We start from the raw sequence: 13731 nt of genomic DNA, 5'->3' as shown, positions 1-13731 counted from the left end.
GTTTCATTACATGCGTACATCCATCAGCCTCGTGTCGGCCTGCGAGCAGCAGCTGCTGTTGTGGCTTTAAAATTCAAACATGGCTTTTTGAAATGATTTTAAAACTGTGTCGTGTTTCTCTACCTAACAGTGGCTGAGCACATTCACCCGCATCAGCATTTATTATTTATCATCAGTCACAGCGTGATTTGATCTCCCAATCAAATACCATAATAAGTAGCTAGACTGACCCCTCGGGGAAATGGGACGATATAATCAATAATCAATAATCAAAGGTTTCCTCTGTTTTTGCCCTGCTGTACGAGTGTGCACCTGATAGTTCTGCAGCAGTATAAGGCTGAGGTAGAACTCTGAGAAGGCCAGCTGCAGGTCCTTTATGTTCCTGTGCTTGCATCGTTCCTGCTGTGACAAGGCAAACACCGTCTTCCTCCTCCTCAGGCCCCGCCCACTGGCTGAGCTCTCCCTCTGTGCATCCAGCGAGGACTGCAGCTCGTTCTGCAGCGTGGCGAATCGCCGCTGAGCCTCTGCCAGCTTCTCTGGAAGGAGAGAGCGAGACACGGTAAGGACAGAAGAGACAGGATAATAAGAAGTCTTGGTGAGCCTTGAAACCAGTGCTACCAGCTGTATTACCAGAATAGAAGGTGTTGATTTTGGCCAACTCCTTTTCACACATCTGGAAGAACTTCTCCTCAAATTTGGCATAGTACCGCTTGACAGTATCTTCATCTGTGACTGCAACAAGAGAGAAGCTGTTAGAAGAGCATCTCACAGCAGGAAACAAACCTGTGCGCACAGAGTTAAGGAAAAGAAACAAAGTGCATGAATAAAAATGGGCAAGTGTGTGACTGTGTGTGTGCAAAGGCCTGTGCTGCTGTGCTGCGACCAGCAGGGGGAGCAGTGAGCCGTCCAGCCCCTGTGCTGTGTGGAGATTCAGGATGGAATATAAACTCCACTCAGTCACTTCAGACTTTAAGCCTAAACATGGAAACTCTGCTGCAGCTTTCAGAAACACTGAGAGGACAGGAAGAGAAACTTTTAACTGAGACTTAAAGACTGTGTGAACAGATCAGCGGTGACACAGCAGCCGTCCTTCTGAATCACAGGTGTCCAACTCCAGGCCTGGAGGGCCGGTGTCCTTGATCCAACACAGCTGATTTAAATCCTCAACATGTATCTGAAGTTCTCCAGAGGCCTGGGAAAGAACTAATCATGTGACTCAGCTGTGCCGACCCAGGGTGAGATCTAAAACCTGCAGGACACCGGGCCTCCAGGCCTGGAGTTGGACCCCCTGTTCTGAATGATGCATCTGTATGTTTGTTATGTCACATTATTATTCAACTACTTTCCATCCAAATGAGAAACTGTTACACTGTAATCATGTAAGTGTGTTCACTGTCAGTATTGTGCACCTTTGGTTCTTATTCATTTAAAACAAACATGTGTAAGTGTTAGGAAGACATCCCTGCTGACTCTGGAAGCTCTCCTCTGATGGTTTATAGGCTCAGTCGCCAGTTTCAGGTCAAACTTCAAGTGCAGTTTGTAAATGTTGGTCAGTTGTAGTGACAGAAAGACAAAGGCACCTTATGATGGAGCAGTTTCAAAGCAGGAGTGCAGGAAAGCAACATGTGCTTGGTGAAGGTAGCCCAGGACCAAACGGACCTTTCTGCTCGTCCTCAGTCTGCTGATTGTTTCATGATCTTAATGCAGAGTTTATGTTCTGACTCATGGTCCCGTTGAGAGTAAGACAGACAACAAACATGTGACTACGCTGGGGTTAAAACGCTGTTGAAATGTGCACAAACGTGCGGTGATGGAGCGTTGCTGAAATCACCTGACACAAGCAAAATAACCACGGACAGTGGAAAGTGGGCGTGTCCACTTTAATCAAAGCCACGAGTGGCAGTGGGAATGTCTCCCTCAGTATCATGAAAATGAGGTTCTGTTCAAGCATGTCATGGCAGGAGTGCTATACTTACCTGGACACTGACTCATGTGCTTTTTTAGACCGTTACCCGTCCTGTAATTTGGACCATTTTCATCTCAACAACGTCACATGTCACCGATTCTGGTAAACTTGACCTGAGCAGACTTGTGTGTCCGAGCTGAGCCTGCTGTCACGTCAACAACAGGCAAACAACAGCGGGGTCAGGTGGTTCACAGTGTGCACACTCAGTGATTCACTGTGTTTCAGAGTGGCTGCTTTTAGACAAGACACCAAATTAACTAAATTGGCGTGTCCAAACCACTCCCTCGCCCTCTCTCAGCAGTGCACAAACACACAAACAGCCACCGCTGTCAGACTACCGTAATCTCCTTATCCCGTTTTGGCCTTATTCGGCTCTTTTCTCTCCGTGTCTCAGTCAAGTCATAATGATTATTATCATTATTACCATTATGCCATGTCTGTGTCTCAGCTAAAGCCTATACTTTCCATTTGACAAGTATGTTTTTTAGCAACACCCTGCTTTGCACCATTTCGTGTGTTCTTTTGTGGAACGTAGCAACTACAGCGAGTACCCAGGCGCCACGTCGGGCTCACAAACACAGACGTGCGACAGGAACGCCACCGCGTTCTCTTCCACACAGATTTTCCTTTACCGTTCGTGGATACGCAGCATTAAACTCCTCCCACTACCTACAGTGAGGTGTTAGTGCAGCTGCACAGAAACATTTCTTGCGAACACACTATCCTCAGTGATTGTGTGCAGTGTGATCCTGCACGGCTGGTTACAACACTCCGTCTGATACAGGCTGACAAAGTCTCTGACTCGGACAAAGAGCGCTCCACTTATCCCTGCAGCGTGGACCCCGGCCTCTGGGACAGCATCAATGCATTTGCTCTTTGAGTCCATGTAAAGCTGCACACTTTGCATAAATTGCATTCTGTGATTTCATCCAGTGTTCGTCACTAATCTGGACTGATGAAGCGTTCTGGTCCAAGAGTAGCAGTCTTGTTTTGCATTTGGCAAGAGTCGGTAGCATCACTGGTAGCATGGAGCAATATCTCAACGCTACAGGTTAGTCCAGCTCCTCCATCAGTGCATGTCATGCAAGAGGCTTTGTTGCATCTCCCAGCAGAGTCTGACGAGCATGGAGGAGATCCCAGAGGACAGGGCCGTAGAAGAGCCTTAACCCATCAGCAGGACCGGCATCTGCTCCTTTTGCAAGGACAAACAGCATGCCCACAGCCCACTGGTGTGAATGTCCAAACAATCAGAAGCAGACTTTATGGAGTGGGCTGAAGGCCCAGCATCCACAGGTGGGCCCTGTGCTGAGCCGACTAACATTTCCTCAGAATAGCAGAGCTGGCAGGTCCAGCCTTAGCACCCTGTGCTTTAACAGACAGGAGCAGGTTCATCCCTGGACGATGAACTGAGACCACCTTGGCCTAAATCCAGCAGAACGCCTCATCGTTTCGCTCCATCCAACACCGTCAGCTGCAGCGGGTCCTGGGCGTGTCCTGGTGCACAACAGTGCAGCCTCTCGTGGCCAGAGTGTACAGGCAGTAGGGCCCTCATGATAATGTCGTTTCAAACACTGGATACCATTTTTGAGGGAACAGGGAAACTTTGACCTCAACAAGAGCAGTAACAGCAAAGAAGAAGAAGTGTTAACTTTCAACTGTACGTTTGATTTAACAAAATCATTATTCAACATTAAGTTAAGAGATTTGATTCATTTTACAAATTATTCCAATAAAACATATTTTCACTAATAAACCAACACGATACCAACGCCTACATAATGTAATTATCACAGAAGAGCAAACACGTGACAGAGAGACGAGTCAGACGGGAAAAACTAGAGGAAACCAAAGTAGAGGAAGTGCATGTCAGCTGACGTGGACACAAATATGAGGACGACCAGCCCGTGAATCACAGCCTCTCGTGGGGAGCAACGTGTGACTATATAACACGGCACCACACAGCGGGGCGGTGCAGACCACACCGGAACCATCTATAGTGTACAGTATACTACAAAGCATTCATCTTCAGAGGTGCTGTTAGGATCCCAGAACATTTGAGCTCTTTTGTATTCGCTGGTTTTAACCCACTCGTGGAGCTTTTTCAGCATCGTGTGCAACAGCGTTTGCTGCCTGTGTGCAGCCACGCCCACTGCAGGGGGGGAGAGGGGCGCCAGAGTGCGTTCCCCACTTCCACCTCGTTAACATACAGCTATGTGTACCTTAGCTAGTGCACATCACATACAGGTGTAATAGAAAAGGGAACTTTACTGTGGGGCCAGTGGGCCACACAGTCAGCAGACTGGAGCTCAATCAAACAACAGTGGGACAGTGTGAGCTCAGGTGGAGCACTCTGCTGTAAACATGGCAGCTAGTTTATTCACGGACTGGAATGTGAACAGGGTGATGGGCGAAACGCAGGAGCGTGTCGAGGTGTGCTTCAGGTGAAGCTGTGTGACCCGACTGAGGATGATCAGAGTTTATTCACTTTCCTTTGAAACCTCCATCGTTCTGTAATCTGTATCCAACCTCGTGCAGCATTTTCAGGACGCCAGCTCAGCATGATGTAAGCTTTCTTTGGCAAAACGCAGGTTTAGACAATCGCTGATTGTCATTTACAGGAAACTGCTGTCTGTGCATCATTTAACATCATCAACATGTTTACATTTCTAACAAACATTATTACGATGCTGGGAAAACAGCCTAATAAGTACGTTGCTATTACAATAACAATGTGGTCGTCTGGTATAGAGCAGAGCAGCGGCACATCTACCTGACAAAGTAGCTTTGGTGGGAGGCAGCAGGTGAGTGTTGTGTGACTGAGTGATCAGGGACCATACACAGTACCCACCCTCCATCACATGTCACTCAGCCCAGCATCAATAAGCCATGTGAACTACAGATGTGGGTCTGGGACTGGTATTAATCTGTAACACTGACATCACAAGAGGAAAGTCAGGCATAGCACTCATTAGGGTTATGACACATGTCAGGCTCACCAATGATGTTTTTCATCCCAATTCATAATTAAGCAGCTGAGGTCATCTCCCTGTAGCTCTAAATATGAACCACCGTGAGCTGCCCTTCGTTTGACAGTCGACTGCTCACAGATTAGTTTTGTAATTACTCGACTAATCAGATCATCATCCATTGGATGTAAAACACAGCAGCATCTGCTCTCATATAACCATCATTAGCTTACAGCTTGAAGTGTTTCAGGTCTGTGCTAACTAACAATAAAGACATGATGATAGTTTATTACACTTTTAATGAAATTTGCAGATTGTCTCGGTGGAGTTTAATAACCTCAGCTGCTCCTTCATATCTAAACTATAACAGGACACCGGAGTAAACTCTGCAGCATCTCACACTTCTGATAATCAGTTTTCTGTGTGACGTTTATTCAGCTGTGTGAAAACTAGAACTTTAATCTCAGCCAAACCGATTTACTGAGGAACAAACAAAACACAAAGCCAAACAGTAACATTTTTAAGTTTTCTAAGGCAGCGGTCCCCAACCCCCGGGCCTCGGACCGGTACCGGTGCGTGAGTCCTTTGGTGCCGGGCAACGCGAGAGTTGAGGCTCAGGTGTGAAATGTCTGGTTTTCAGGGTTTTATCGGTTTTCAGCCTTATTTTGTTATCGTTTTTATCGTTTACTCGGTGTTCCTGGGTCTTTTCACGTGTGTTATGAATAAATTTTCTTTTTTCGGTACCGGTACTAGTTTCATTTTGTTGTATTTATCCGCGACACCTTAAAGGCCGGTCCGTGAAAATATTGTCGGGCATAAACCGTCCGTGGCGCAAAAAAGGTTGGGGACCGCTGCTCTCAGTGACTTATATACCATGTTAAACCTGAGTAGAGAAAGACCGCGGGGGGTTGAAAGCGATGGGAGTTCGCTGTTCTCCCCGGTGTTCTGACAAAACATCCTACCGTAGCATAAATTTATAATCATGTCTATCAATCCGTGCTACCTTATCAGAATATACTACCTTACGTGGTTCATGCTTCCATCATACATATCTAGAGGTAGGACGTTCTGATGGCCAAATCACACGATCACAACGTGCTTCCAGCACACAGTCATCTAATGTTAACACACAATCATGGAGGGGAAACTCAGCTGTTTTATTAGAAGCTGTTACATGGTTTCCTCACAGTTTTTGCATTTGTATGCTAGGATGCTTCGTTAGGTCGTTTACAGAAGTTTAGAAGCACTAAATCAAGACTTGAAAGATGACTTCAATTGAGACTCCAAACTGGAGTATTTTTGCACAAAAAACAAAAAACGCATGTTAGCTTGAAAGGTTAACAGATTGACGACAGCTTAAGGAAAACAAGTATCAACTGTAATAACGAAGTAAGACATTTAATACTAACCTTTTTCACACGCACGAGATCGGGGTAGGATCAAATAATAGGCGTGTACTATTAAAAGCAAAAACATGGCTGTTTTGAGTCAGTAACAACCAGTAGGACGGCTTGATAGGTAGGTTGTTTTGTCAGAACACCGGCTCTAGTGAGCCTCGAGCTCCCGGTCAGCTGTCGAGCTGGTGGGTGGCAGACGTCTCTGAAAACGTCGGAGCACCTTTACAAATATGTGATGTCTGGATAAACCGAGCAGATATTTGAAGCTTACGCAGCTACATTCTCGCCTGAAAATATCTTAAAAGTTTATTTTGTGACCCAGAAAAAGTAATAAGAGTAATATTAAAACTGAGTAGCAGCCGCCACTGTTGGAAACTGGAATTGGCGAGAAGGGTCTGGCTGCAGCCACTGTGGAGCGCCATATTGCGACCTCCACAGTAGCCGGAAACACGTCCTCTGCCTGGATACAGTGGAAACCTTGCAAGTGGATCGTAAAGGTTGGGAGTCTTTCATATACTGTATATGAAACAAAATACAAAGATTCATGAACCCATTAGGACTTTATCACCTTTTATCTGAAACGTCACTGGTAACATATATGAGCTAACTGGCATTTAAAGAGTAAAAAAAGAATGTAGATCAAATTTGGGTTTTGATGAAAAGGACTGGAGCTAATTTAAAGTCGGTAAAAGTAGAAAAATGTTTTAATAAGTAAGTGAGGTTTATTTATTAAGCGCTTTTCGTAGACAGGCAGTCACACACACGAGGCTGAAAACAAAAGGCGACAAAGCTTTTGTTACTGTGGCCCCAGACTGTGGAACTCTCTCCCTTTGAGCCTGAGATCTGTGGACTCCGTGGTCGCTTTTAAAAAGCAGCTAAAAACTCATCTTTTTAAACTTGCTTTTGGTTGATTTTGATTTTTAGGTTTTAGCTTCTGTGAAGCACTTTGTGATTTTTATCTTGAAAGTTTTACTAACTTACTTTACTTACAAAGCGCTGTACACAAAGGTAACAATAAAGAAAACATTAAGTAACAAAATAGACAATATAAACAATGCAAATTCAAAACAATTCAGAAGTGTTGATTAACAGAAGGCCTGTTTAAATAATAAAGTTTTAACTGCTTTTTAAAGGATTCCACAGAGTCAACCAAACGTAACTGTGGTGGTACGACTGAAAGGCTCCGCCCCCTTTCGTCTTCAGTCGTGTTCGGGGAGAAACCAACAAACTCTGAGCCTGTGAGCGAAGACAACGAGCAGCAGAGTATTTTATAAGAAGCTGGGGCCATTTAGTGCTCTGTATGTTAAAACAAGAATTTCATCATCTATTGGGAGCCAGTGTGAAGAATATAAACCAGCAGTGACGTGAGTTAGTAGCCTGGCCGCTGGCCTGGAGGCGGGAAAGAGAGGATTTATCCAAGCTGATAAACAGGGCATTACAATAATGGAAACGCGATGACACAAATGCATGAACAATGTTTTGTGATTCAGCTGAGGAAACCATGTCGGAGTTATAAAATGCTATAAAATATACATTTTATAGCATTTTGTGAACATACACATATTTGGCAACGAACAAGCTGAGAGAGAGTTTCATATTGTTTGCTCTCCTTGAACAGAGATAACAGTGCACAATAATCAATGTTGATGTTAATCAATTAGATGTCCCAGACTCTACTATTAATAATACAGCGGTCCCTCGTTTATCGCGGGAGTTACGTTCTAAAAATAACCCGCGGTAGGTGAAACTTTAGTTTTTACAATGATTACAGATGTTTTAAGGCTGTAAAAGCCCTCACTACAAACTTTATACACTTTTCTCAGACAGGCATGAACATTTCACACTTCTCTCTCTTGTTTAAACTCTCAAAGTTCAAACCTTTGTAGAAAAGTAAGTCCAGTGTTATAGAATGAAACCAAAGGCACCAGCAGGTGACGACGTTTCGTCGACGCTGTTGTGTTTGTTGTGGAGAAAACTCACAAACATACAGCACGTCAGAGTCACACTGCTAACCATCGAAGTTTTATGTGAATTTGACAAGCTGAACGCATTCTGTGCTGTACAGGAGACACCGCACGAGACTGACTGACAATGGTCTACAGCCAATCAGGACGCAGAACACAATGCTCTGTAAAAAATCTGCGAAACGGCGAGTCTGCGAAAGGTGAACCGCGTCATAGCGAGGGACCGCTGTACAATCATTTCCAGTAGCGCTGCTGATATATGAAATGGTGAGTTTTGAGGTTGTCTTCAAACAAGTGCATTGAACCAGGAAAGGGTGTTTGAAGGATCAAAAAAGTAAAAAGTAATGACTATTTTATATTTATGAAAAAACCTTTATGCAGAAAAAGTAGCAAAGAAACAAAAACATAAGACACGGACACTTTTGGCCACGAACAAGCTGAAGGGATGGTGATTTTGTGTTAAAACACTTAGAACCACGTTTATTTCTCAGCAGCATCGATAGTAACAAAAACACAATTTAGTCTTCGCTGTCAAAGTCGATTTAACTGAAGTGTTTCCGGCTGCTGTGGAGGTCACAATATGGCTCCCCAGTGGCTGCAGCCAGGTGCTCTTGGAATTGGCTGGGCCGCGCTATGAATTCTGGGATAGGTTGGGCAACGAAGGATACACCCGACCCATCCTTCAGATCTGGGGAAATGAAGGACGCATTTGTCAGGCGCAGAGTCTTTGAATTTGGACAGCCTCCGTCGCTGTCACTTAATCGGCCTACAAATGCGGCCTCTGAAGGATGCAGCCCCTGAATTTGGACACAGCTATGATACCGGAGTTGCTTCTTCTTCTTCGGTGTTCAACGGCAGCTGGCATCCTTGTACATGCAGTGCTGCCACCGTCTGTTTCAGTCCATTACTACACGCTTAAATCCTGCTACTTATTCCTGCGTCTTTCAGGAGCTTACAAAGCTTCAAACGACACGTCGGCTGTTAAATTAGTCGTCGACGATTTTGATGGTCGACGAATCGTGGCAGCCCTACCGTGAGCGACACATGATGACCTGTGCTAGCTACAATAAGCAGCTAACTGCCCGTCCCTAATCAAACTGAAGAGCGTGCTTCAGCACAACCAAACACGTGAGCCGACCAGAGCTTGGATTATCTTAAAACTGTGATCAAGGTAAACATGTCATTTTTACATTTACACAGAAACAGAAACATGTTTATTCTGTGTAAGCAGTTTAAAATGTGTGAAAGTTCAGACGTGATCGGCTTCACACACCACCTCTGAACTCCATCTGGATGCTCGCATCGTGAAACACTGGACAGATGTGACATTTCACTCCGTCTGTACCGCTGACTCTCTGTGCGTGGACTAGAGCCTAAAACAGGTCCTCGGGTTTGAAATCATATTTGAATTCACAAAGCAGCACTCGCTTCACTTCTGCTGCTGATTAAAAACTAATAGCACTCAGCCGTATACGCAGGATCAATGGTCCTTTGGCAGCTGTAGCCATGTTTGGTGCAAAGCAGCAGTGGAAGCGGCGACACGATTTGCTGTTTGGGTTTTCTAACATCACATTTGGGACAGAAATAGGCCCTTCAAGTGGTTGAAGTCGCTTCTGTCAAAATAAGATGAAAGATCAGGAAAGCGCACTGTGCTAGTCACGTTGTTTAGTATTGCTTTAAGTCAAGTTTAAGTATGCAGCGCAGTGACACGACCAGGCCTGTCATTACATGATGGAACACAGGCCTCTGATCACTGGTTTGAAGACTTTCTAAGATGATTTGAGGCCTTAAATTTTGGTCATTTTGTGGCTCCTGCTGCTGTATTTTTGCAAAGACACATAATTAAGCAATAATGTAGGCTGAAGTGTCGTCATATAAAATGACTGGAGGTAAAGAACTGCACTTCCAGTCAGAGTGTGATGCTGTTTGTATCCTGGGCTTTCATGTATTCAGCTGAATCCAGATGAAGCTGTGTGCAAACAAACCAAACTACTGCATAAAGACAGACGTGTGCGTTTCCATCACACGCCCATCTTTGCTGGGCAGCAGATGCCTGCACTGCAATACACATGAAACCTGGGCTAACATTAAACTGCAGTCAGACTCTTCGTGCTTCCCACTGTGGACACCTGAAGGGGCTGCTGGGCTCCCACTCAGTAATGATGTGCGCTGCTTTCTTCAGTCACAAACGCTCAGCAAGCTGCTGCAAACAGGCACAAAGCCATGAGCAGCAACTTGTTTAGTGAACAACACATTTATTGTAAAATCAACACTGACGTTGGTTTAAATATTGCTGCTGATATGTAGGGACATTAGATCAGTTATTAGCAGGAAGTTTCACCCAGATTTGCGACTAAAATCAGACCTGCAATAGAAACGTGTTCAGGAGCAGCGCGTGGAGAAAAAGGCCTGACACAACCCAAACACTGACATCAGGCAGCGACGCCGGCTCGCCGTAACGTGGAGCCGAGTCCTTTTACACGGCGTGAAGTGTCAGGGTCTGAGGTGGGTGGCTGGAATTTCCATAAGGCTCCTGAACTTACCTGGATCCGCCCCTGGGCGGGGCCAACTCCTCCAGCTCCTGCGCACCTGGAGCCTATTGCAGGCAATCAAGCCAGAGGGATTTAAGCCACACGTTGATGTTCATTCGCTGCCAGTTTGTCATCAACACATTTGCTGTATTCAGCTTGGCTCACGCTCCACCTCCGGACTCAGGATACCGAGCAATCATTCTGAAAATCTCTGTGTGCCTCACCTGCCTGCCCTCCTGCCATCACACTCCATCTGAAGCCCCGGACCTCAGGCCAGCCTTTCCACGCCACTCAGCCTCCCCTGGATTCTCATCACCCCCCTCTCAACACTCTGTCCCCTACTGCAAGTAAGAATTGCCACTCTTACAACTGGCCACTGCAGAGCTGCCTCCACCACCTCCCTAACTCCACTGTCTTCTCTCCTCAGTGTGACTGTTCCCTGCTCAGCTCCACTCTGCATCTCAGGCCCCGTTCCCTCGCCACGTTTCCCAGGCCACGCCACGTCAGACTCCACGTCCTATTGTTCTTTTGTCCTTGCTACGTTTCTTGCACTTAAGCCTAATAAATAATTGTTACATCATCTGCTGTCTCTGCACCTGAGTCCTGTTCGTTACAGGCCACTCGGCCCCGTGACAGTGAAGACCAAGAGGCGGAGCCGTCCCTGAGACGGTGAGCTGTTTCGATCCTGTGATCAGTCCCTCACCAACAAACCAAGTGTGACCCGTTCCTGATCCATGTTCACACCAGAGATGGCGCCATACCACTTTTCTATGCCCGATACGACATCGTACATTTGGATATCTGCTGATACAGATATGAATCCGATATGGTCCATTTTGTAATCAATAAAACTGTTTATAGCTTCCTGCAAGTTCATGCTCAAACTTCAACACACTGCAGCCAAAGGATTTCACAGTTCAGTGATGCTGATCTTTGTATTTAAACCTTTAGCTCAACTTTCAATCTAAGTGCTTCAAGTAATATTCAAAAGTAAATTAAAATGCAATTTAATGCAGATTTCAGAAACTCTGTTCTGGGAAAAAGGAGTGCAAAGTAATGTTCGTATTCAACAACTTAAAAACAACAGGTTGCACAGTGGAGCACTTACAGCTGCACATACACATCCAGAGTGGATCAGGATGGATGTCGGAGCCGTTACCATCATGTTTAACCTCAGACTCAAGTTTCTGTCATTTCTAAACTTAACACAAGGATGAAAAAGGTGTTCTTCATGTTTTGGGGTTTTGTTCAGCCTGTAACAGTTTTTTCCAAAGTAAAACGTGAGTCTGTCCATCGTTCGGTCACAGACGTCCCAGCTCCATATACCGCCTCTGAGGCTGAACGTGGGAGTGCTCCACAAACATTCACAGAGGAACTTGCTTTGTGTCTCTGGGATAGCTTTCTCCGAGATGCCGGTTTGGCAGCACGTAGCGCGGCTCCAGATGCTTTCAGTGTGAACGCCAGCCCGCCGACAGGTCCCGCACGCAACAGCCGCTCTGTCACGTGACGCGTACTGCTCCGACGCGCTGAGGTCACGAGCCGGGTTACGCCCTGTCGCAGGTTTTGTGAGGTGCTTTGTGATATTTGATGGATCGGGTTACATTTCTCATTTCTCCTCGATATCCGATCCAGTACTTTAGGTCAGGATCGGACCGATGCCGTATATCGGATCAGTTATCGGATTACTCGATGGAATAATCGATAGATTACTAAAATAATCAGTAGCTGCAGTAAATATATTTTCTGAATATTCTGTGTTTGGAACAGAGAATACTGGACTTGACTAATCGTTATTTTCAGGATCAATCAATCAGCCTAACTGAATGTAAGTAAGGCTGTAACTGGGCAGCGCTTGTACTCTGTGTGAGCACTGCCCCCAGTCTGTGCCCAGCTGTCCTAACACACTGAGCTGTAGGCCAGGTTTTCATGATCATATCTTTAAATACTTGTTGAACATCAGTATTTAGGAATTGTTGGGTTTGGACCATGTTCAGCTGTGGCACAAATATAAACGTGTAACACGCGTGGTCTTACACCGACATGATAACACAACAGTTTCCAGTACAAAGCAAGACAGCAACAGCTCTGATAAGTAAGACTGGAGAAGGTGAAAGAAACAGGAAGTTGCATGACTGTGTGTGCATGCATGTAATACCTTCGATAGACGGGGCCTGGTCCTGAGCAGCATACAGCATCTCTTTGAAAGCCTGCAGACACAGTAAAAACACCAGATCAGTCTCCTGTACAAACATATATATCCTATCATCAGGTCAATGAGAGTGATCGGCTTCCACAGCAGCAGCATATCACAGTGCTGTGTGACCCGTCTGTGATGAGTTTTCTTCATCAGGTGTTCAGACCTGCTGTAAACAACCTGCAGAAATACTCTCATTACATTCTCCTGCAGTCACAGAGCGTAGTCTGTTATTTCTTTTATTGATCTGTTATTTAGCTCTTCACCCATCCTTTAATAAAGCAGCCTGCTTCATACTGTGGGGCAGTGTACGCTGTGCTTTGTCCCCACTGTGGAGAGGACGAGGAGTCACCCAGTCTCAGTGAGCTGCAGTAGGACAGCAGGACAGTCGCCCCCTTTCATCAGCGCTTGCTCCAGGGTTAGATAGTAGAGTGGTCAGTTAGTCAGAATGCCAGCAGGGCACCGGCTCACAATGAGCTCACTGTGTGCCGGCCCGGCCTGCTGGACAGCCGAGCAGCAGTGAAGCAGTCAGGCCTAAGCTTCGCTGCAGTGCTGGAACAATGCAACTAATCACAGAGTAGGAAATCGATAAAAAGGCAGAAGCTCTTCAATGCCCAATAAAACCTGCAGGCCCGGCTCGATGTTTCTGCAACAACACATTTTTGTAGTTTTGAAGGACAGACAGAAGAGGACACACACTACACTGCATGATG

General features: G+C 45.7%; 1 protein-coding gene across 2 annotated transcripts in view; it reads right to left on the bottom strand.

Annotated features, from left to right (window-relative positions):
* The window catches only part of LOC146648888 (solute carrier family 53 member 1), a 35613-nt gene that overhangs the window by 11893 nt on the left and 9989 nt on the right, over positions 1 to 13731 (bottom strand). For both annotated transcript variants that reach the window (XM_085390220.1, XM_085390222.1), the window contains exons 2-4: positions 12980 to 13031; positions 631 to 732; positions 313 to 536 (exon numbers count right to left, since the gene is read on the bottom strand). In XM_085390220.1, the coding sequence (XP_085246346.1) occupies positions 313 to 536; positions 631 to 732; positions 12980 to 13031 (378 nt within the window). The remainder of the gene's footprint in view (positions 1 to 312; positions 537 to 630; positions 733 to 12979; positions 13032 to 13731) is intronic.

This window comes from Rhamphochromis longiceps, linkage group LG18 (genome assembly GCF_057381845.1).
Source record: "Rhamphochromis longiceps isolate RC_006_pf linkage group LG18, R_longiceps_female_GT1.1, whole genome shotgun sequence".
Taxonomy (NCBI): domain Eukaryota; kingdom Metazoa; phylum Chordata; class Actinopteri; order Cichliformes; family Cichlidae; genus Rhamphochromis; species Rhamphochromis longiceps.
The sequence above is the reverse complement of the archived record's forward strand: the minus strand, read 5'-3'. Positions and strand labels throughout refer to the sequence as shown.